This window comes from Callospermophilus lateralis, chromosome 5, assembly GCF_048772815.1.
Source record: "Callospermophilus lateralis isolate mCalLat2 chromosome 5, mCalLat2.hap1, whole genome shotgun sequence".
NCBI classification, from domain to species: Eukaryota; Metazoa; Chordata; class Mammalia; order Rodentia; family Sciuridae; genus Callospermophilus; species Callospermophilus lateralis.
The window spans coordinates 33,054,296-33,076,609 of record NC_135309.1 but is presented as its reverse complement, the minus strand read 5'-3'; the positions used below and the strand labels follow the sequence as shown (position 1 = coordinate 33,076,609).

At 42.3% G+C, this 22,314-nt stretch overlaps 1 protein-coding gene across 1 annotated transcript in view; it reads right to left on the bottom strand.

Moving 5' to 3' along the window:
- Positions 1-22,314, bottom strand: part of Glra1 (glycine receptor alpha 1) — an 85,342-nt gene that overhangs the window by 7,819 nt on the left and 55,209 nt on the right. Inside the window, exons 4-7 of the mRNA XM_076855746.2 lie at positions 6,668-6,891; positions 3,986-4,068; positions 2,601-2,738; positions 753-967 (exon numbers count right to left, since the gene is read on the bottom strand). Coding sequence (XP_076711861.1) covers positions 753-967; positions 2,601-2,738; positions 3,986-4,068; positions 6,668-6,891 — 660 coding nt within the window. The remainder of the gene's footprint in view (positions 1-752; positions 968-2,600; positions 2,739-3,985; positions 4,069-6,667; positions 6,892-22,314) is intronic.

Below are 22,314 nucleotides of genomic sequence, written 5' to 3'. Positions count from 1 at the left end.
TCTGGACAGATGTATCATGCGTCTACAGTTTTGTTGTTTGAATAAGTAAGTTCTTTGTGACTCCTTATGGGAGGGAGAGAGTTAAGAAGCCAGACATGGATTCCTGTGTCTGCCTGTGTTATTATAATCTATTAATGTATCCTTAGTTTGTTACTATGATAAATCTTAGCTGGGAGTGCAAGGGTATACTGAGTCCTGAGTCCTGTCAGCTCTCTAAATGTGGCGATGGTCTTGGAGACCCCTGACACAAGTATTTACTATTTACGGTGAAAGGAGAAGAATATGGTAATTAGCTCTAAATGTGCATGGAGGAGAATGCGAAGTTAAGAATTTGAGGTTTTTGGAGACAGGGTCTTGTGACGTTGCTGAGGCTGGTCTGGAACTCCTGGGCTCAAGAGATCCTCCTGCCTCAGCCTCTGGAGGAGCTATGTACCACTGCACTTGGCAAGTTTTAGTTTTTCTTGTTTGTTTGTTTTTTTTTTGTGTGTGTGTTTGCAAAGTTGAGTTTGAATAGTAGATGAAACAGAGTGTGTGTCTAGTGATAGTAGAGAATGGAGCAGAAGGTGGTGTCTGGCAGCCTGTATGGAATGCAATGTTGAGCCTGGTGCAAGGTTGGATGAATTAGAACACTGGACCATGAACATATAGTAGGTAAACACCTACTGATATTTCCATATGCTCCCCACATCTCTGTCAGTCTAGGCAGATGTGTGATGTCTTTTTCTGAGCAGGTGTTCTGCAGTGTCACTTACCTTGGGCAGGGATGCTCTGGAGCCAGAGCTCTGAGTGGTCATGGTGAGCACAGTGGTGATGCCCAGGCCCACACGGGCTGGTGCTGCATCCATGTTTATCCAAAAGGAAATCCATGAGAGGATGACGATGAGCAGGCTTGGAATATACATCTGGATCAGGTAATAGCCCATCTGCCGCTCCAAATGGAACCGGGCCTCAATACAGGTGAATTTACCTGTAAGAAATAATAGTGAGAACACAAGTTAGGCTGGTGGGTGGGAGCAAATGGTTTGGGGTCAAATAGCCTTGAGTGGAGTTCTGGTTCAGCCACGCATTAGCTGTGTGCTTCGGCAGGAGAATGAATGGCTCTGTATCTGTTTCCTCATCTGTGGTTAATTGGGGATAATACAGTTTGTCCTCCATAACAGCAGGTTCTACATTCATGGATTCAACCAAATGTAGGTAGAAAATATTCAGGAAAAAAATGCACCTGTATTGAACATGCATGGACTTTTCTCTTGTTATTATTCCCTAAATGGTAAAGTATAACATGTATTTACATAACATTTCCATTGTATTAGGTATTGCAAGTAATTTAGAGATAAAGTACACAGGAGGATGGGTGTAGGTAATGTGCTAATACTACACCATTTTATATAAAGTTCTTCAGCATCCTTGGATTTGGGTGTCCAATGGGGGTCCTGAAACCAATCCCTCGTTGATACCAAGGAATGGCAGTAATAGTAGTAGTAGTAGTAATAGTAATACCTACTTCATGTGGTTATTTGTATGGTTATTGTGAGGATAAAATGAGATGATGCTTTTGAAGAACTTAGCACAATCCTCACATATTATAAATGCTCGGAATTGTTACTTGTCTCCATCATCATCATCATCACCAATATCACCATCCTTCACCTTGGTCCCCACTCCCTCCCTGTCATGAGCATGTTCTGTACTTTCACTTGCTCAGGGATGAAGAGAGTGCCTTTGGAGGCTCTGAGACTTCTCTGAGCTGACCCAGAAGAGGATCCCAGATGGACCAGAATCTAGGCTTTCTGTCCCTTCAACTGGGATTTCAATTTGCACGAGAGCCCGCGGTGGCTTCTCTCAGTCCCTCCCCTTCACCCCTTCTTCTCTGTGACCTGCCACCAGTCAATGCCTTTCCTCTCAGCTGGGTTCAGACAGCAGCTCCCTACCAGCCTGCCAGCTGGCATGCCAGTTCACTGATTGTCCCCCATAGTGCTTCCGTGAGCTCTCTCCCAGTCTGTGACAGGGCATGCAAAGCCAGTCTTGATCTAACACCAGTTCATTCCCGTTTCTGATCTCCCGGCCAAGGCTGTGCTAGTCATGGAGACAGGCTGTGAGCTAAGCAGTTGTGGTTTTCCTGTCTTCCTGTGGCTCCCAGGTGGGTGGACCCCTTCTAACTAGTTACTGATTTGAGCCACCTCCTCGTAGCTCCCTCTTGCTGTGGTCTCGCATGAGTATTCTCTATACTTTTGCCCTATCAGAAATGCCAATTCCTGGGTGATAGGGACTGTCCTCCCAATATGAGTTCTCCCCTTCAGCCTTAGGAATAGGATCCATTCTGCTACCTGGAATAAAGACTGTATTTACCAGCTTCCCTTGTAATTAGGTATGGCCTAAACTTAAGTTGAAGTTACCCCAGGACTCATGGGGAGAAAATTTCAGAACCACTTTTTGGTTTCAAAACCTATTCTCTTAACCACTAGGTGATAAATACAAATCTGGGCGCACCACGGGCACTGTACAAGCACTATAGAATCAGTGATAGAATATGAGCATTTGAGATGACCTCTGGTCCTGGTTGGGGGTGGGATCTGAGGACAGCAACCCCGTATACCTACCTGTGTTGTAATGCTTGGTGCAATATCTCAAGTCCTTCTCTTCCTTCAGGATAAACTGGGGCAGGGTTAGTCCATCTGCCACCTGTACAGCTCCTTGCTCCTGCCACTCAAAGATGAGGTCATTCATGGTGTATCCAACTGGGATGGGATGAGAAGAAGCGGCAGTGATCACCCAGGGTCACTTGTTTGAAGCACGTTGGGGTTAGGGTTAGAGGCTGGCCGAGCCATCAGTCACTCGTTGGAACTCATGGGATCATGCAGCCTTCTCTTTTTCACAAAGGAGGGCCAACTTTGTTTACAGCTACCCCACAACCCTTCCCCCTCTTTCCTCCACGTCCTGCCTTAGCTTGTCCTGGTGCCCCCCCCACCCCCATGCTGCAGAGCAGTTGACACCTGCTGCTCTGCCTGCACACCATCCTGGCCAGCCCCCTCTTTTTCTTGCACTAGATTTTCTTGCAGTGTGTGTGGGGGGAATGACTCTACTGTTCATGTTCATGGTAGGACTATCTGCTGGGAGGGGATAAGGTATGAAATAGTGACACAAGCTAGACTAATCAGACTCTCTGCCCCAGGACTTTTGACTCTTGAGAGAGGTAAAGAAGGTTCTGAGTTGGCTGGTACTGATTCCCCTCGGAGGCGGTGCTCCAAGCAAATGGTCCATTAGTTCCCAACACTTAAATGCTGTGCTCTGGTTCTTGTACTTTTAAGTTAATCAGTTGGTTTCTATGGTTGCAATGTAGGGAGTCAGGTTTTCTTTCTTTTCTCTTTCTTAGCACTACTGGGGATTGAATCCAGGGGGACTCTACCACCGAGCTACATCCCAGACCTTTTTAGTTTTATATTTTGAAAGGTTCTCACTAAGTTGCTCAGGCTGGGCATGAACTTGTGATCCTCCTGCTTCAGCTTCCAAGTTACTGGGCTTATACACATGGGCCACCGCACCTGGCTTCCAATCTGTTAAAATCCTGGTCCTTCACAAAGCCTCCAATACCCTCTCCTTCCAGTAGAGGAAAGGACTCCTCTGCCAAGGGGCAGCAGCATTTGCATGTCTAACAACATTCTTAGCACTGGCTGCCCTTAGTTACTTGTGCAGTCAGTCGCCTCTCCTCTGCTGGAGTGAACATCCCTGGGAGTTCATGGACCTTGGCCTACTCGAGGTCTTTCTCCTCAGTTCCTGGTAAGCACAGTCACAAGAGACACAGAACAATGCTTATTTGGAGAATGCTGCTGACTCCAAACTTGGGCCCAGTTGAAGAAGGTAAGGGCAGTTATATTTCTAGTGTATTTTCTACAAGCAAAGCCCTTATGTAGTATTTTGAGTTTTTACAGTGTTTTTGGTAAATGGGAGCCTGGTTCTCTAGAGAGGACTCATGCAAAGGACTCACAGCTTTCCAGTTGCATGATACAGGTCTGGACATCCATGGGGAAATTCTTCAAGTCCATGGGGCAGGCCAGTGTCAGAGTGATTCTAGGAAGAGAGGGCGTTAAATGATGCTGAATCCACATTCAGAGAGACTGAGTCTCCATCCTAGTTACTAGCAGAAAAGCAATTATTCCGGACAGGGAAAGAAGATCAAAAAAAACTATTGTTCATTGAATAAATGTATATATATATTTCCATGTTCCTTATATGGAAGTAGAGGCTTAGAGAGGCCAAGTAGCTTGTCTAAGGTCACACAGAGTCAGAGGAACTTACAGGTTTCTTTGGAGTCTGTCTGGCTTCTAGAGACCTATCTTTAATAGGTTGCATGGCTGTCCCCTCACCCACCTATTCTGACTCTTCTGAAGAGTCCTCAGGTAGAGACAGAGTCCAAGTCATCAATGGAGCTGTACCAGGTTCAGGCATCCTCCCAGGGGCTGTAAGTGGATCCTGACTGCCTCCCCTCACATGCTGGGCTCCTTAGAAGTTATTTCAAAGAGGGCCCCTGTCTGCTGAAGGTTCACACCCAGCTGACACATCTGTGGGCTTCTGCCAGGGTCAGGTGGCAGGCGGCAGGCTCCCCAGGATTCTGGGCCAGCTATTTATTTCGGGTTGTTCAACCTTTGCCAGGGCCGCAGGCTTTCCCCCGTCAGGGGAATGGACGCCTGTGGCTCGGGCTGGGATATGAGACTTCCGCTGGAAAGGCTTTGCCAACATCAAAACGCCCACTGCAGGTGGCAAGGAAGGAAAGCTCTCAGATCATCAGGCCAACTCCCTCTTCTGACAGGTGGGGACACTGGGGTGCAGGGGAGAATAGATTGGGACTTATCTAAGGTGGCAGAGCAAGCTGATGGCTCAGCCAGGATGCAAAACCACGTCTCCGAGCCTTTGGACTCAGACTACCAGTGGGGTTGGCTCGTGTGTGGCTGGCTGGTTTTCCTGCAGTGCTGTCCTGAAATGTTCCCCGTCACACCCCAAGATGCCTAACTGATGCTGTTCTGGGGAGACTTAGCCGTGGGCATCTCAGCCGTGCATGGGGAAAACCGCCCTTGGTGAACCTTCTCCCTCCAGCTCACACCCACAGCTCTGCATGTGGGTCCCCTCAAGTACAAAGGAGAAGCAAGAAAGGGAAAGGGGGAAGGGAAAGGGAGGGGAGGAAGAGGGGAAGGGAGGAAGTGGGGAAAGGAGGGGGAAAACAAAGGGAAAGGGAATGCAGTGGAATTCTGAAGATAAAAAGCTCCAAAGTGGGGCAGCTGTCACACTGGGTTAATTTCTTGAAGTTGAATGACCTTGGGAACATCACTTTCTGCTGATTTGTCCTTCTGTCATGCAGCACTGGGACTTAGCTTCCTGGAGATAGGAAACTAGCCTGGCAGCAGCAAAACCCAAGCAGGGTGGCCCTCTCCTCCCCCAGCCTGCCAGGGCCTTGCCAACCATTTCCTAAAAACCCATGGCTCTCCCCCTCTGCATGCAGATGGTGCTGAGGGAGGTGAGCCTGCCTCTGGGGGGTGGGTTCCTCACATCCCCTCCCCGCCTGTCCCATGGGAAACTGGGTCTAGTTGCACCTGAGGGTTAGGTATAACCTCTCCCACAGGCCTGACCTTGAAGGCTCATCTCCCAATAGAAATAAGGTCCATTCCCCTGAAGAACTGAAGGGTGGGGGGCGAGTCATTTCTGACCAGTGTCCTTTAAAGTACTTTGAAATAAACACATATTCATTCGTTGAGTATTTAAGTACCTATTGAATACCATTCCCTGCTGAGGGCTTTGAGATTAGCCCAGGTGGGAATCTGGGCTCTGTGATGAACTCACTGTGGGAATTTAGGCATGTTATTTGAATTTTTCAGACTCTCACTTGCCTCATCTGCAAAATGGGCATAATAAAACCTATTTCAGACAGTTGTGGAAAGGATTAGATACATAACAAATACTTAGCACAGTGAGTAAATTCTCAATGAATGGTAGCTATTAGTTTTGCATGTGTCAGGTCATGCCTTTACCTCTTGGCCATTGGTCATTGTCCCCATACCTTGGGGGAGGAGATTTAGGACTAGGTGGGGAGGTGTGGCAGGACACTCTGAAAGCTTTGCCCCTATCCAGTGTCTTCAGAATACCCCGCAGCTGAGGAAGGGAGTCTAGCCTCTTGAGTGCCAGCTCTGTGGGACAGGGGGTTTACAGAGGACAGAGCAGCCCTGCCCGAGCTTATAGCAGCATTATCCACCCGGCAGGCCACCAACTTCCTGGTTGCTAGGTTTTGTGCCACTGCTTCTGCCAATGACAATCGTTAACTCCTCTTTCTGGTTCTGTTGAAATGCTGGGTTACTTTAACAACACCTTTTCTAGGATCCCTTCCCTGATCTCCTTGGTTATGTGAACCACTTGCCCCTGGGACTCCCTGGTGTTTTGTTCTTACTCATTGAGCTTAGGTTACAAGTCCCTAACCACTTGCCCCTGGGACTCCCTGGTGTTTTGTTCTTACTCATTGAGCTTAGGTTACAAGTTACTTGTAAACCCCCTACGCTGCAGAGGGGTTGAGTTGCAGGGTTTGTTCTTCTCTGTCGGACCCTCACCTTGGTGCCTGCTTCCGGAGGGCAGTGGGCAAGGGCACGTTCTCTGGAGGGAGTGGACGGACCTGGAGGGAACTCACCTGATGCTGTAGAGGACATTGCCATTCCGGGAGATCCTCAGCAGTTTGTTGTCTGTGGTGATCTCGTGGAAGTGGGCCCCCTTCTCGTTGGCAAAGAACAGGTCAGGTTTCCAGATGGAATCCAGCATGGATGGGTCCAGGTCCAGAGAGTCATCGGGGTATTCATTATAGGCCAGACGGGGGTCGTTCCACTGTTGCCGCAGAAAGATGTTGACCCTATAGTCCTGTAGCCAGGAAACAAGGAGGAGGAGGCAGGGTCAGGCCAGGGGACACCAACTCTCAGAGGGCTGTCACCTTTCAGCCAGAGTTCCCCAAAAATCCCTCCTGGGAGACATTATTGGAGTGTGGTTGCATCTTACATGGGGTAAGAAGTAAAAGTCTGTGCCTCAGGGACCTTGAGAGTTGGAATGACTCCAGACAATTCTCTCAATACCTGGCTAAGTATACTCGACTCTGAACTGAGGTTATTTAAATGTTATTATTTCTCTTAAAAATTTTAAAAGGTTTTGGGGCTGGGATTGTGGGGTTCAGTGGTAGAGCGCTTGCTTAGCATGTGTGAAGCAGTGGGTTTGATTCTCAGCACTGCATATAAATAAATAAATAAAATAAAGGTCTATTGACAACTAAAAAAAAAAATTTAAAAGGTTCAAAGACTAATGTAATGTACACCTGTTTTCATCATCCTCTTTTGTCATGTTTCCTTCATGTTTTTTTTTTTTTTTTTTGGATAAAAGAAATTACAGATCAAGTTGTATCACTTAAGCACGGTAACTTCTCTGGACCCCATGTGACCCAACTCTCTGCTGAGGGCTTAACTGTCCCTGCTGATCCTGGTGGAGCTGAAAAGAGTCCATTTAGTTTCCATTCGCAACTAGAGGAGGCAATAAATAGTGTGTGTTGGTCTCAGTGGCAGAAATCTGGGTAATGTGATTAAATCTTTCATTAGGAAAACTTTTGTATTTTGCCAGTGATTCACGTACCATGAATCCTGTGGAACTACAAATAGAATTTGGGGTTTCCCAAGGAAGAAGGGCATAGATTCTGTGTTGGATTCTTAAAAGGTCCTATAGTTCCCCCAACGACTTTTTTTTTTTTTTTTTTTTTTTTTTGATACCAGGGATTGAACCCTGGTGTGCTTAAACACTGAGCCGCATCCACAGAATTTTTTAAATATTTTATTTAGAGACAGGGTCTCACTAAGTTGCTTAGGGCCCTGCTAAGTTGCTGAGGCTGGCTTTGAACTGGCAATCCTCCTGCCTCAGCCTCCTGAGTTGCTGAGATTATAAGTGTGCACCACCGCCTTTATACCCCAAAGATTAATAACCTCAGTTAAGTCCAACTTATATTCTTTCCTTCAAGAAATAATGTCCAGGATTGGGGATGTGGCTCAAGGGTAGAGATCTTGCCTTACATATGCAAGGCTGTGGGTTCAATCTCTGCATCTCCGCCAACCCCTCTCCCCCCAGAAAAAAGAAAGAAAGAATGTTCACACATGAGGGCTGTTATTGCTCTTTTTCTGAGGGTGATGTATGCATGAGGTCATACTATGTGTTTTTTTTTTTTTTTTTTTTTTTGGTGTGTTGCTTCTAAATCCTCATTAGTTTCAGTCCATCATCATGGGGGAGGGCTAACAACCTTCCCACTGTGGCCCTCACCCCTGCCTGATTCCTCCCTCAGCACATGCCTCACTCTTTGCCTGCAGAAATATCAATAACTTCATAAAATGTTCCAAGGTATTTTATAGGCTTTTCCTCTAATTTAATCAAAGGCTCTCCCTCCAGCGCCATAGAAAGTGACCTTTGGTCTCATAATCTCGTGCCTTATAAGTCCCGTGGTGGAGGGAGAACTTGAGGCCAGGCCTAGATGTAGGTACCTTGTGTTTTTTTGCTGATGATCATGGACACCTCTGAATCTGGCCCCACCTGACCAGGGGGTTGGAAACAACCCCTCTCCCCGCCTGCGGTGTTACTGTGTGTGTGGGTGTGTGTATGTACACGTGTGTGTTACGATGAGGAGTGATGAGGAACGGGAAAAGTCCCGTCAGAGTGAACAGAATATAAATGGTTCGGCAAAAAGAGTCTTCAGTCCCCAAACCCCTGCTGTACTTTTGATGTTCCTGCCAGTGACATGTCAAGACTGTTTATGTAGCTGGAAGGAAGAAAAGAAAGTGACATTTCTTAAAATGGTCTGTTAGGCACCAGGCGCTGTTCTAGATACTGTCACACACATTTAATTCTCACACAAAATCTTTGCAAGCAAGCATTCAGATTCCCGCAGCGAGGGTAAGGAAGCAGGTCTGGAAAAGTGGAGAAAGTGTCTAAGCGCGGGGTGAGTGAGTCGCAGGTCTGGGGTCAGAACTGGCGTGGATGGAACCCTTCAGTGAGTACTCCCACCTGACCTCACGTGGGCACAGGGAGTCGATTCTTGCTGGGGACACTCTCTTGTCCTCATTGCTTGGGCAAATTCTGCCTCTTCGGCTTAAGCCTTATCTCCTTATCTCTTGGGTGCCCTGGCACCTGTAGGCTTTTTTTCTTTTTTCTTTTTCCCCTATCTGATCTCCTAGGAGGAGGGAATCACCAGAAGCATTTAGCTGAGCACTTGCTCCCTGTGTGTGACTTACTTCCTCAACTTGTTTGGCAGCAATTTGAAGGGATGTAGCAGATTTAGTTTCTCTTGCTCCATCCCTCCTACCCTCCCAGTCAGTGTGCCTATCAGCTGCCCAGACCCAGGAGAAGGGGAAGGAGGAAAAAGTCAGAACAGGTTGGAGCAGAATGGGCTTTCATCATTTGACAGCTGAAGACACTGAGACCCTGAGGGGGAAGGCCTTATTTAAGGTCATGTAGCATTTCAGGAAAGGACTTGGTATTGGAATCTGGGCTCTGTTTCTCTAGACCTCATTGTTAGAAATTAGGTGAGTCGGTCTCTAAGAACCTACCCAAATCCAAAAGCTGAGTGTCATGAGTTTCATTTTACCCAAGAACACTTAACTTAGCATCTACTAAGTGCCAGACACTGTTCTACATCCTGGGGAATCTTCTGAGAAAAAGAAAGGTCTATTTATTCAGTTACAGAGCTTACAGGGTAATGTTGGTACCATGCTGAGGGCTCTGGTGGGGTCTATATATGGTGTTGGGACTACAGAAAACAGGTGTTCTGCATCTAGATGCAGGGCTGGAGGTCAAAGAAGTGTCCAGGAAGAAGCAATGTTTAAAGTGAGACCAAAGGTTGAACCAAAGAGGAAAAGTATCTCAGTCATTCGGAAGTACATTTGTGAAGGTCTTGAGGCAAAATAAAAGGGTGGAAAGACTGACAGGTAAATGATGAAGGAGAGGAGTGGGAGAAAGCAGAAAGGGTCTTGCAAGCCATCATATTATTGCGACAGTAATATGAATCTTTTGAAGAGTTTTAGGTCTAAATGGACATTATTCCACTTGGATTTTATTATTAGTATTTAAAAATATTCTATTTTTTAATTGCAGAAGTAATGCAATTTGTTGACTGTAAAAAAATTAAAATGTTCATTATCTACAAGAAAAAAATAGAACCCGTAGTGTCTCATTATAAGATGACTAATGAAAATTTAAAGCAAGAGACCTGGAGAACATGCTCAGTTGTCTGTCCCCAGGCAGCTTGACTCCTTCTGCGGTAGCAGCCGGCTCCTTTTCTCGGCAGCTGCTACCCAAACGAGTTGCCACCATTGATTTTTCTCCTCCCAAGTTGGTAAACAGCAGTGGGAAATGCAGTTCAGAAGAGATCAATGTAATTGGTGTAATAGGCTGAAAGCTAAATGCTGTATTGCTGACTTTGCCTTGTACTTCTGTTGGTTGATGTTTGACATGCTGGGGATCCATGTTCAAGTTCAGGGGCCACAGAAGCAACATTTGAATTCTTCAGCCCAGAACTCCAACTTCCACTTACAGTAGCTGATTTCTAGGTCTCCCAAGGTAGCCTGTTACCCCGAAACAGGGAGATTTCTAGAGTTCAAGTCCAACGGTCTTTAGCATCAACTCACTCATCTTGCCTTGAGATTCCTTGATGCTTGGATTTCTGGTAACTGGGCAACTAGCTGTTTGGCTTCTAGAGCATAAGCTCATCCTTTGTTCATTCTACAAACACAAATCAAGGACTTGCTATGTGCCACCTGCAGTTAGATCCGTCCCCATTCATACCCTTACTGTGTCTAATTTGAGATTCTAACTTCTAATAAGCTCTTAACTTAGTATTGCAGTAAAATAGAATGAAGCGCTTTAATAGGAAAAAGCTAAGAGGTGTGAGTTGGTGGGAAGGAGACGTGGAAGGTAGAGTCCTGTCCATTGCCCTCAGAACAAGAGACACGGCACCAAAAGGTAGACCCCAAGAACCAGACTCAGAGACCTTTTGAAGTCTCATCTTCCAGCTCTCAAAGGGATGTCTCTTCTCTCCACACCCAAATCCACAAGCATCTGTAAGACGGAGTTGAAGTACAACGTTGGCGAGGTGTGTGGAAGTAGAAAGTCTTGGTTTCTACACTCAGAGCTCAAATTGTCTAGCAGGAGAGAGAAAATTTATTCACAAGTACTTGCCATAGAAGACGGCAAGTGACAAGGGTCATGAGAAGTCCTAACAAACTGCCGTTAAGTATTCTCTCGGGTCTCAGAGATTCATTCCCGCCAGGAGGGGTGAATCTGGAAAAGCTCTTGGAGAGAAGGTGGTCTTTGAAATGCCCCCTTTCCGATTGTTCTTCTGGTAGCATCTCTAGATCTCCAATTGTTCACTGGGAAAGGAGCCCAGTGGGTGAGAGGAGAATGACAGAGGTGACACCTAGAGGCTTAGAGCAGGACCGGACAGAGGGAGCAGGGCCACAGCCTCAGAGCACTTAGGATTGGCATGCGGAGCTGGGGTAAAAGGAATCTCACATTTTAAAAATGGGATGATCAAAGGAGTGGAGGCAGGAGCATTCAAGTGGCTCCTCCTCGCTCAGGCACTAGCAGTAGAAATAGTACCAGCGTTCTCACTGAGGACCCAAGCATGCGCTTTAGCCTATTTTATCCTTAAGGTAATCCCATGACATAGCTGTGTTCACCCTGATACTATTGTGTTCACGTCCCACAGTTGGTAACGGGTGGGGAGGGCTGGAGTTTGAACCTATTTTATCTCATGATATAGAGTCCTTGCTTTGCACCACCGGGCTGTCATAAGGCGGTGAAATGAAGGGACGTGAGCTCTGGATATGCTTGATTGTCAAACCAGGGTATTTGCCTTTTCTTTTGTAGCCCATTTGACACCATTGAAGACTTACAAGGTGGACTGGTATCAAGGCTCAACTTCATAATCAGCAGGGCAGGACTGATCGTGAGGTATTGGAAATGAGAGGAATCAGACACAGGGAGCTCTGGTTTGAGGCCGTTTGACAGTCCCGTTGGAAGGTTAAGAAGAATCTAAACTAAGACAGTAGGAAAGGGAACTGGGCATAGGCAAGAGAATGGTAGTTACTGATCATCATCATCATCACCATTTGCACCATCAAATATTATAGCTAGAAAGAACCTTGGGGACCTCTGTCTTCTTCATTTTACACAAGGCTCAGAGAAGGAAAGTGCCTTTCTCCAGGCCCCACATCAACTAAGTGACTAAGATGGAATGCATATGAAGTCATTTTTACTTCTATCCTACTTCTTTCCGTTTCTATATTGTATACCTTTGGAGGTAGCCCCAGGCCCAGGAGAAAGAGAGCACAGATGAATCCGCCATCAGGCTGGCTCAGCTTTCCTGGAGAAGTTTTAGCATGGGCTTGGCTCTGACAGGATTTGGGATTAAGATGCATAAGAGCTGAGTCAGTCTGCCAAAGACCAGGAGCCATGGGGTTCATTCCAAGTGGGGATGCTCAGGCTTGATTTATGACCTGTTGCTTCCTTTCTTACTCGCTGCACTTCTTCTCACTTTCCTGGACCTCTGAGAAGCACTATGACATGAGTCCTATGTGTTTTTTTTTTTTTTTTAACCATGCAAATATGGCAAGAGCCTCATTCTCTGCACTGTCCTTTGAGCATGTGAACTTGGCTCAGCTGGCGCAAGTAGGGTTTACTAAACCATCGCAGAGTGGCAGGTATGGTGTGAAGCACTTTATAGGGAACTTCTCACCAAATTCTCACAGTGACACTGTTTTGCAAATAAACTGAGACCTGGGGATATTAAGTGCTTTGTATAAACTGAGTGGCAGAGCTGAGATTCAGCTCCAGGACAGTTTGACTTCAAAGTTCTATACTTTTAAGTAATATACTTATTGGTTCTTATTACTAACAATGTCTTATTATAATTTGCTACTTTTTGCTTTTCCAAGCCACCCTCACATTAGATTTTGTCTGTGAGGTTTGGTATAGAAGAGAAGATTCTTATCCCCATTGGACGTCCATATGTGGAAATAAGCCCTCAAAGCTCAAGTTCCCTTTGCCAGGTACTGGCAGATCCAGGACTGATAGTAACAAGGTAAATAAGACTAATACATTGAGACTTTACCATGCACAAGAAACTATGTTAAGAACTTGTATATGTGGGTTACTTTATCTTCACACTATTCCTGTAATGTATGTTATATTATCATTCCTGTTTTACAAGTAGGGAAATCAAGGCATTCAGAAATTAAAATATCATTGCTGACATCAGACAACTAGTCAGTGGCAAAGCTGGAATTCAAACCCAGGATGTTAAAGCCAGAGTCTAGGCATTTAAACTGTAGAGCATCAAGCATCTCCCAGAATTGCCTTGAGAATTCAAGACACCACAAAGCTATCAGTTATGGCCTCTGGCTGCTGTTAACCTACCTGTGGGTTTGTGGTCGCCCATAAGTAGCAGGAAGTGTCACAAAAGGCAAAGGACAGAAAGCTTTTGCCCCAGGTTTAACAGTGCCTTTTTCCTTATTTGGCCCAGAGACTTGACTCATGTTCTGGTTATACTCAAGTCCATTGCTGGCAGACTCCCCAGATCCTGCCTCTTGTCTCCTTGTCCAGATGCCTAATTTGTGCTTAAACCTCTCTAAGTCACCATGCTGTCTGGTGCATGCTCATTTGGAGATCACACAGTCAGAGCTACATTTGTTGTTAAGAACTGTAGACATTTGGACCAGTGGAGCTGAGCATCGTTCTATGTCTGTAGGGAATCACTAAAGCCCAGTATGAGTTTAATAATCACATAAAAAATGCTAATAGCCACTACTTTTATTGGATGGCTAACATTTGCTAGAATTGTAAATGTATTTATAAACTTTTCATCAACCTAACATACTGGGTATTACCATACTCATTTTATGTATGAGTAAACAGTGAGGCTAAAGCAGAGGTTAGGGGTCTTACCTAAAGTCAGGTAGTTATAGGTACTAGAACATCTATACAGATACAGGACTTATGGTTTCCAAGTTCACACTCTCTTTTTTTTTTAATATAATTTTCTTCTATTTCCTTTTTTGTAAAAAAAAAAAATCTAAGCCAAGTTCCATCTACTCTATTCTAAATTATCTATTTGAAATATTTATGATTATTATATTGAAATATTTATTTGAACTAAATATTTTAAAATTAAATACTATTTAAATAGTAAACATTTTATTAAATATTTAAAACATCTCATTAAAAATTTTATTCAATATTAGATATAAAATTTAAAACAGTCTCTGGGGTAAATGAAGGAAATATAGTAGACAGAGCATACTAGGACCCCCCCTGAGCTCATGTGACAGGATTGCTCATACATATTCTCATAGTCAGTATCAGACGGAGAACTTTGGATTGTGATATTGAACCATGGGGTGGATTTATAATTGGTTGCCAAAGGATGCAAATTGAAGGGTAGATATTAACTCAGAAAGAGGAAGAATGACACTGGCAGTGAAAACATGGAAGGAAAATCATCAAGAAGCCCAACAGAGGCGCCCAGTGCTCATCTCCTGCAAAGAACCCCAAATAACAAATAGATAACTACACTCTGAGGAAGTGATCTAAGGAAAAACACTGGAATTTGGCAAGGGACAGATGGGAACACTGTAGGACATGAAAATTCAGATACATAGAGAAGGGACCAAAGTACTCTGCCTCTACGACACTGGTGTTTTAGTCCGATTTTGGATTACTGTGTACAAAAAGACCAGACAAGAACAACTTAAAAGAGGAAAAAGTTTATTCTGGTTCATGGTTTCCGAGGTTCAGGTCATGGTCGTCCAGTTCTGGACCTGAGGTAAGTCAGAACATCATGGCGGAAGGGTGTGGTGGAGGAAAGCAACTCAGGACACAGCAACCAGGAGACAGAGAGAACTCTTCTCACCAAGGACACAATATACAAACCAGAGGCACACCACCAGTGACTGACTTCCTCCAGCTACGTTCTGCCCGCCTACAGTTACTGCCTAGTTAATCCATATCAGTGGGTGGATTCACTGATTAAGTTACATCTCTCATAAGGAAATCATTTCATCCAGAAAATTCTTGCATTTTCTTACACATAAGCATTTGGGGGGCACTTAAAATATAAACCATAATAACTTGTTTCCTAGTCGGATCAGCTCAGAGGCAGGAGAGACTTCTTACTGTAGGGAAAAGTTAAGAAGGAGATTTCCAATGCCCCCCCATTACTAGTGTGATCACTGTACTCCTAGCTCTAGGAGAGTTCATTGGCCCCAAGCTCCATTTAGGGAACTTCCTGGAGTCCATATAGCTGTACTGCTTCAGAACAGAAACTCGTATAGTGTTCCCCTTACTCAGTGGGACTCAAACTGCTATAGCATAGCACCAAATTGAGAACACGCATTGATTATGCTGAATAAGTCATATGGAGACTATGTTACTGTGATCACCCAGAACCAAAGCCATGGCACCCTATCCAATCAATACCTTAGTCCCCAACTACAGGAAAAGTCCCTACAAAAGCTAAAAAGAGATCACGGTTCCACCATATGTTCATATATCAATACACACACACACACACACACACACACACACACTCACCCAAAACATGAAAAGGCAAGGAAACATGACACTTCTAAATGAACAAAATAATTCTCTAGTAATAGGCCTCAAAGAAAAGGAAATCAACAGATTGCCTAAAAGGAAATTCAAAATAATGATTTTAAGGAAACTCGGTAAGGTATTAGTGAATAAAGATAATTCAACAAAATCATAAAATAATTTATAATATGAGAAACGAAATAAGAAATTCAACAGAGATCAATATCATGAAAAAAGACCTGAACAGAAATCTTGGAGATCATGATTGAAACTCATTGAAATAAAAATGTAAATTGAGGGCCTCAACAACAGATTAGATTAAGCAGAACAAATTGCTGAACTTACCAAAAAAAAAAAAAAAAAAAAAGCAAATGAAGAAAACTTATAAGACAAAATGTAAATGTGTAAATGCATTATGGGCATTTCAGAAGGAGAAGAGATGGGGAAAAGTGTAGAAAACCTAATGAAATAATAGCTGAAAACGTCCCAAATTGTGGAAGAGATATGGATATCCATGTCTAGGAAGCTGAAAAGCCCCCAAATAGACTCAATCCAAAAAGGTTCTTTCTGAGGCACATTATAATCAAACTATCAAAAGTCAAAGACAACACAAATTGGATGTCAATATACTTTATATACAATCAGAGATATAAAAAATTGTGGTGTATATAGGTAATAAGAATTGTAATGCAAAAAAAGTACATGTATAAAGACATGAATTGGCGTGAACATACTTTATATACAAAGATATGAAAAATTATACTCTATATGTATAATAAGAATTGTAATGCATCCTGCTGTAGTGTATTTAAAAAAATAAAATCAATTAAAAAAAGTCAAAGACGAGAAAATTCTATAAAAAAACAAGACAAAGGGCTGGGTTTGTAGCTCAGTGGTAGAACGCTTGCCTTGCTTGCATGAGGTCCTAGGTACGATCCTCAGCACCACATGATAAAATAAATAAATAAAAATAAAAATACTGTGTCCATCTGTAACTAAAAAATAAATATTAAAAAAAGAGTCAGGTCTTACATAAGGGAATCCCCATTAGATTAACAGAAGATGTCTTACCAGGTTAGGAGAGAATGGGATGCTAAATTCAAAGTGCAAAGATGAACTTGGAAATACAGGAAAGAAGGTCACTTTCTGAAAGCTAAACTGATAACAGAGATGAATACAAACGAGAGGAATTTGGAGAAGGCCCAGCATCAATCAAAATGGTGCACGTGTGCCCTCCATGTTTTAGTACAGGCTCTCATTTTAATTTAATAAGTGGAACCCTAATTTTTTATACTGCATCTCATTTAGAGAACTATTTTATAAATGTGTGAATTCATAATATAGTACAAGAAAGGGCAGATCAAGAAGCAGAAATTTGTAGCTGGAAATCTAGCATCATCTGGGGGACAGCATGGCCATGTGTAGAGGAACCAACTTTCTTGTTACTGGAAAGAGGGTATCTGTGTGGTGAGTTCAGCATGGTTTCTTAGATCTCCCTCTGGCTTGAATCAAATTTCCCTCAAGGAGGTTTACCTCCCTTTCCTCCACTGATAAAAGCAACTTTTGCTTGACTTTCCTGGTACTGGATAATGGTAAGGGGCACACTTATAGAGGACATGAACATTCCTATTATTAGAATGGGAAGCCCCATTGTAGATTGAAATAACTCGGCAGTCTGATTTCACCATCTTAGTCTTTTGTGAATTTGATTTCCTGAATTTGATCTCACGGAAAGCTACACTGTGTCCTGCCATAAAGTCATGATTGTGATGCCTTCTTTGGTGGTGTACTGAGATAGAGTCATCCAGCAGGGGAGGCTAAGACTCCTCTTAATCCCATTTTCTTCCTGTAACAGAATCTATTGGCCTTTTTGAGGGCTCACTCCTCTGCCCTTGTTTACCAAGGCTTTGTGGAGTTGAGCCATATATATGACTGAATGCCATTTAATAGACTTTCTCTTGGATCTCCCAAATCCAAGAGTATCGAAATAAGCTAATAAAAGCTATGTAGAAAGGTGGAAAGGGTAGCGGAAAAAGCAACAACCAAAAAGATCTTGTTGACAACAAAAACCAACCTCACAAAATATCTAGAAATAAACCTAAACAAGAAATGTGTGCATTGTGTACATTAAGAAACCCAACAACTACAAATCTTTATGGAAAGCCATAAACGAAAAACTATGTAAGTGGAGAGATATACCATGTTTATAAAATATTGCAATGGTATTATTTCTCCCCAAGTTAACCCATAAACTCGGTGTAATCCCAATCAAAATCTGAGGGGATTCTTATAAGCCTCAAAAAGCTGGTTCTACAGTTCATAGGAAAGAGAAAATCGACTGGCAAGTTCAAGAAAACCTTGTAGACCGGAGCAGGAAGCCGCGACAGCCGCCCAGCCAGACCGGAGCAGGAAGGCGCCAGCCGCTCAGTCAGACCGGAGGAGGAAGTCCGGTCCCGCCCCGAGCGCTAGTCTCCAGGAAGCCCATCAACCCTTAAAACCCATCAAAGTGGGTGTGGCTACCAGCACAGTTGCGGCTGATCCAGGTACCCGGTTTCCAACTCCCCCACCCTTAGCTGCGATAACTCAAAATATTTCCCACAAGCTTTTGGGGATTGTAGCTATCAACACAAAACAACAACTGTAGAGGCACCTGGTTTCTACCTCAGAGACTAGAGTAGGGAAGATACAGGTGGAAGCTCATTTCCCTTCACACTGGCTATACCCACCACCCTGAATACAGAGGCTCAAACTAGGAATAGACAACGCCACCTACTGGAAGCAAGGAAAACAGTGTTCTGAGAGACTTTTTTTTTTTTTTTTTTCCTCTCTTTCTCTTTTCTTCTCTCTCTTCCACAACTTCAGCATATGTGAAACCAAGAACTGAGCATGAACAACTGAATTACCAAAGTAATATAATATAGAGGAATTGCATATACCCCACCTCCCCCCCATTTTTTTCTGTATTTCTATCTTACTTCCCTTCCCTTCTCTTATTTCTCTTTTCTTCCTTGTTATTTCTTTTCTTTTTTTCTTTTAATTCATATTCTCTCTATACCACTTTCAGTCTCCTAACTTTTGCTATCTATACATAGGGTAACTATCTAAATAGGAGGTTGAATCTATACATTCTTCCATAAATTACCAGTCGAGTGGTTAGAGTTCTCCAAAGGTGCTAAGTTAGTTTAACCTCATTCCCTCACTCCTTTCTCTTTAAGTATAACATCCTTCGTCTGAAATTAAGTTTTCTATATGCCACCAGATATGGTACGCCTTTTATGAAACTAAGGAATATATTCTTAAGTAATAATTAAATCCAATATCTATAGTCTTAGAATCTAACTATAAATGTATTAATAATGAAAACTTGTCCTTAGATAATGTACTGTTGATATTGGGATCTGTTAACATTGTCTTTCTCCGAAAAAGAGGGATATTGGAGCTATTCAAGAACAATACAAATATATAAGGGGAAAAACATTAGCTCAACAGTTTCACAAAGCTAGAAAGAACCATGAGCAGTATGAAAAGACAAGGAAAGAAAGGACCACAAACAATACAGGTCAATTCAACATTAGATGAGGTAATATCTGCAGCTGATGGAATGTCAGACAAAGAGTTCAGGATATACATGCTTCAGATGATCTGGAGTCTCAAGGAAGACATTATTCATCAAATTCAGACAATGAAAAATCACTTTGACAATGAATTACATAAACAAATCCAAGAAGCAAAAGATCAACTCTATAGGGAGATAGAGGATATAAAAAACAGAAATCTTGGAAATGCAGGAAACAATAAACCAATTTAAAAACTCAAATGAGAGTATTACCAGCAGAGTAGAACACTTGGAAGATAGAACTTCAGACAACGAAGACAAAGTTTTTCAACTTGAAAAGAACATAGACAGCTCAGCGAGAATGTTAAGAAATCATGAGCAGAACATCCAAGAATTATGGGATAACATCAAGAAACCAAACCTAAGAGTTATTGGGATACAAGAGGGTACAGAGGTCCAAACCAAGGGAATGAGTAATCTATTCAATGAAATAATACTAGAAAACTTCCCAGACTTAAAGAATGAAAAAGAAATCCAAATACTAGAAGCCTACAGGACACCGAATATACAAAATCATAAGAGATCCACACCAAGACATATAATAATGAAGATGCCCAACATACAGAATAAGGAGAGAATCTTAAAAGCCACAAGAGAGAGGAAGCAGATTACATTTAGGGGTAAACCAATCAGGATAACTGCTGATCTTTCAACACAGACTCTGAAAGCTAGAAGATCCTGGAACAACATATTTCAAACGCTGAAAGAAAAAGGGTTCCAACCAAGAATCATGTATCCAGCAAAATTAAGCTTCAAGATTGAAGATGAAATAAAAATCTTCCACGATAAGCAACAGTTAAAAGAATTTGCAGCTGGAAAACCAGCTCTTCAAAACATCCTTGGCAAAACATTACAGGAAGAGGAAATGAAAAATAACAATGAAAACCAACAACGGGAGGTAGTACAATAAAGGAAAAACTAAGCATAGAGGAAAAACTAATCATGTTAAGTGTCATACATAACCAAATATGGCTGGAAATACAAACCATATCTCAATAGTAACCCTAAATGTTAATGGCTTAAATGCACCAATCAAAAGACATAGGCTAGTAGAATGGATTAAAAAAAAAGATCCAACAATATGCTGCCTACAGGAGACTCATCTGATAGGAAAAGACATACACAGACTGAAGGTGAAAGGTTGGGAAAAATCATATCACTCATACGGACCCCGGAAGCAAGCAGGGGTGTCCATACTTGTATCAAATAAAATAGACTTCAAGCCAAAGTTAATCTAAAGGGATAAACAAGGACAATACATACTGCTCAAGGGAACCATACACCAACAAGACTTGACGATCATTAATATATATGCCCCAAACAATGGTGCAGCTACGTTCATCAAACAAACTCTTCTCAAGTTCAAGAGTCTAATAGACCACAACACAATAATCATGGGAGATTTTAATACACCTCTCTCACCAATGGACAGATCTTCCAAACAAAAATTGAATAAAGAAACCATAGAGCTCAATAATACAATAAATAACTTAGACTTAATTGATATATACAGAATATACCACCCAACATCAAGCGGATACACTTTCTTCTCAGCAGCACATGGATCCTTCTCAAAAATAGACCATATATTATGTCACAGGGCAAAGCTTAGCAATTACAAAGGAGTTGAGATACTACCATGCATTTTATCTGATCATAATGGAATGAAATTGGAAATCAATAATAAAAGGAGAAAGGAAAAACCCTACATCACATGGAGATTAAACAATATGCTATTGAATGAACAAAGGGTTACAGAAGACATCAAAGAGGAAATTAAAAAATTCTTAGAGGTAAACGAAAACTCAGAAACAACATATCGAAATCTTTGGGACACTATGAAAGCAGTACTAAGAGGAAAATTCATTTCATGGAGTTCATTCCTTAAAAGAAGGAAAAGCCAACAAATAAATGACCTCATACTACACCTCAAAGCCTTAGAAAAAGAAGAACAAATCAGCAGCAAATACAGTAGAAGGCAAGAAATAATTAAAATTAGAGCAGAAATCAATGAAATCGAAACAAAAGAAACAATCGAAAAAATTGACAAAACTAAAAGTTGGTTCTTTGAAAAAATAAATAAGATTGATAGACCGCTAGCCACACTAACAAAGAGAAGAAGAGAGAGAACCCAAATTACTAGCTTACGGGATGAAAAAGGCAACATCACAACAGACAATTCAGAAATACAGACGATAATTAGAAATTATTTTGAAACCCTATACTCTAATAAAATAGAAGATAGTGAAGGCATAGATAAATTCCTTGAGACATATGAACTACCCAGATTGAATCAGGAAGATATAAACAACCTAAACAGATCAATATCAAGGGAGGAAATAGAAGAAGCCATCAAAAGACTACCAACCAAGAAAAGCCCAGGACCGGATGGATATACAGCAGAGTTTTACAAAACATTTAAAGAGGAACTAATACCAATACTCCATAATCTATTTCAGGAGATAGAAAAAGAGGGAGAACTCCCAAATTCATTCTATGAGGCCAATATCACCCTGATTCCCAAACCAGAGAAGGACACCTCAAAGAAAGAAAACTACAGACCAATATCCCTAATGAATTTAGATGCAAAAATCCTCAATAAAATTCTGGCAAATCGTATACAAAAACATATCAAAAAGATTGTGCACCATGATCAAGTAGGATTCATCCCTGGGATGCAAGGCTGGTTCAATATACGGAAATCAATAAACGTTATTCACCACATCAATAGACTTAAAGATAAGAACCATATGATCATCTCGGTGGACGCAGAAAAAGCATTCGACAAAGTACAGCATCCCTTTATGTTCAAAACATTAGAAAAACTAGGGATAACAGGAACTTACCTCAAAATTATAAAAGCTATATATGCTAAGCCTCAGGCTAGCATCATTCTAAATGGAGAAAAACTGAAGGCATTCCCTCTAAAATCTGGAACAAGACAGGGATGCCCTCTCTCACCACTTCTATTCAATATAGTTCTTGAAACACTGGCCAGAGCAATTAGACAGACGAAAGAAATTAAAGGCATAAAAATAGGAAAAGAAGAACTTAAATTA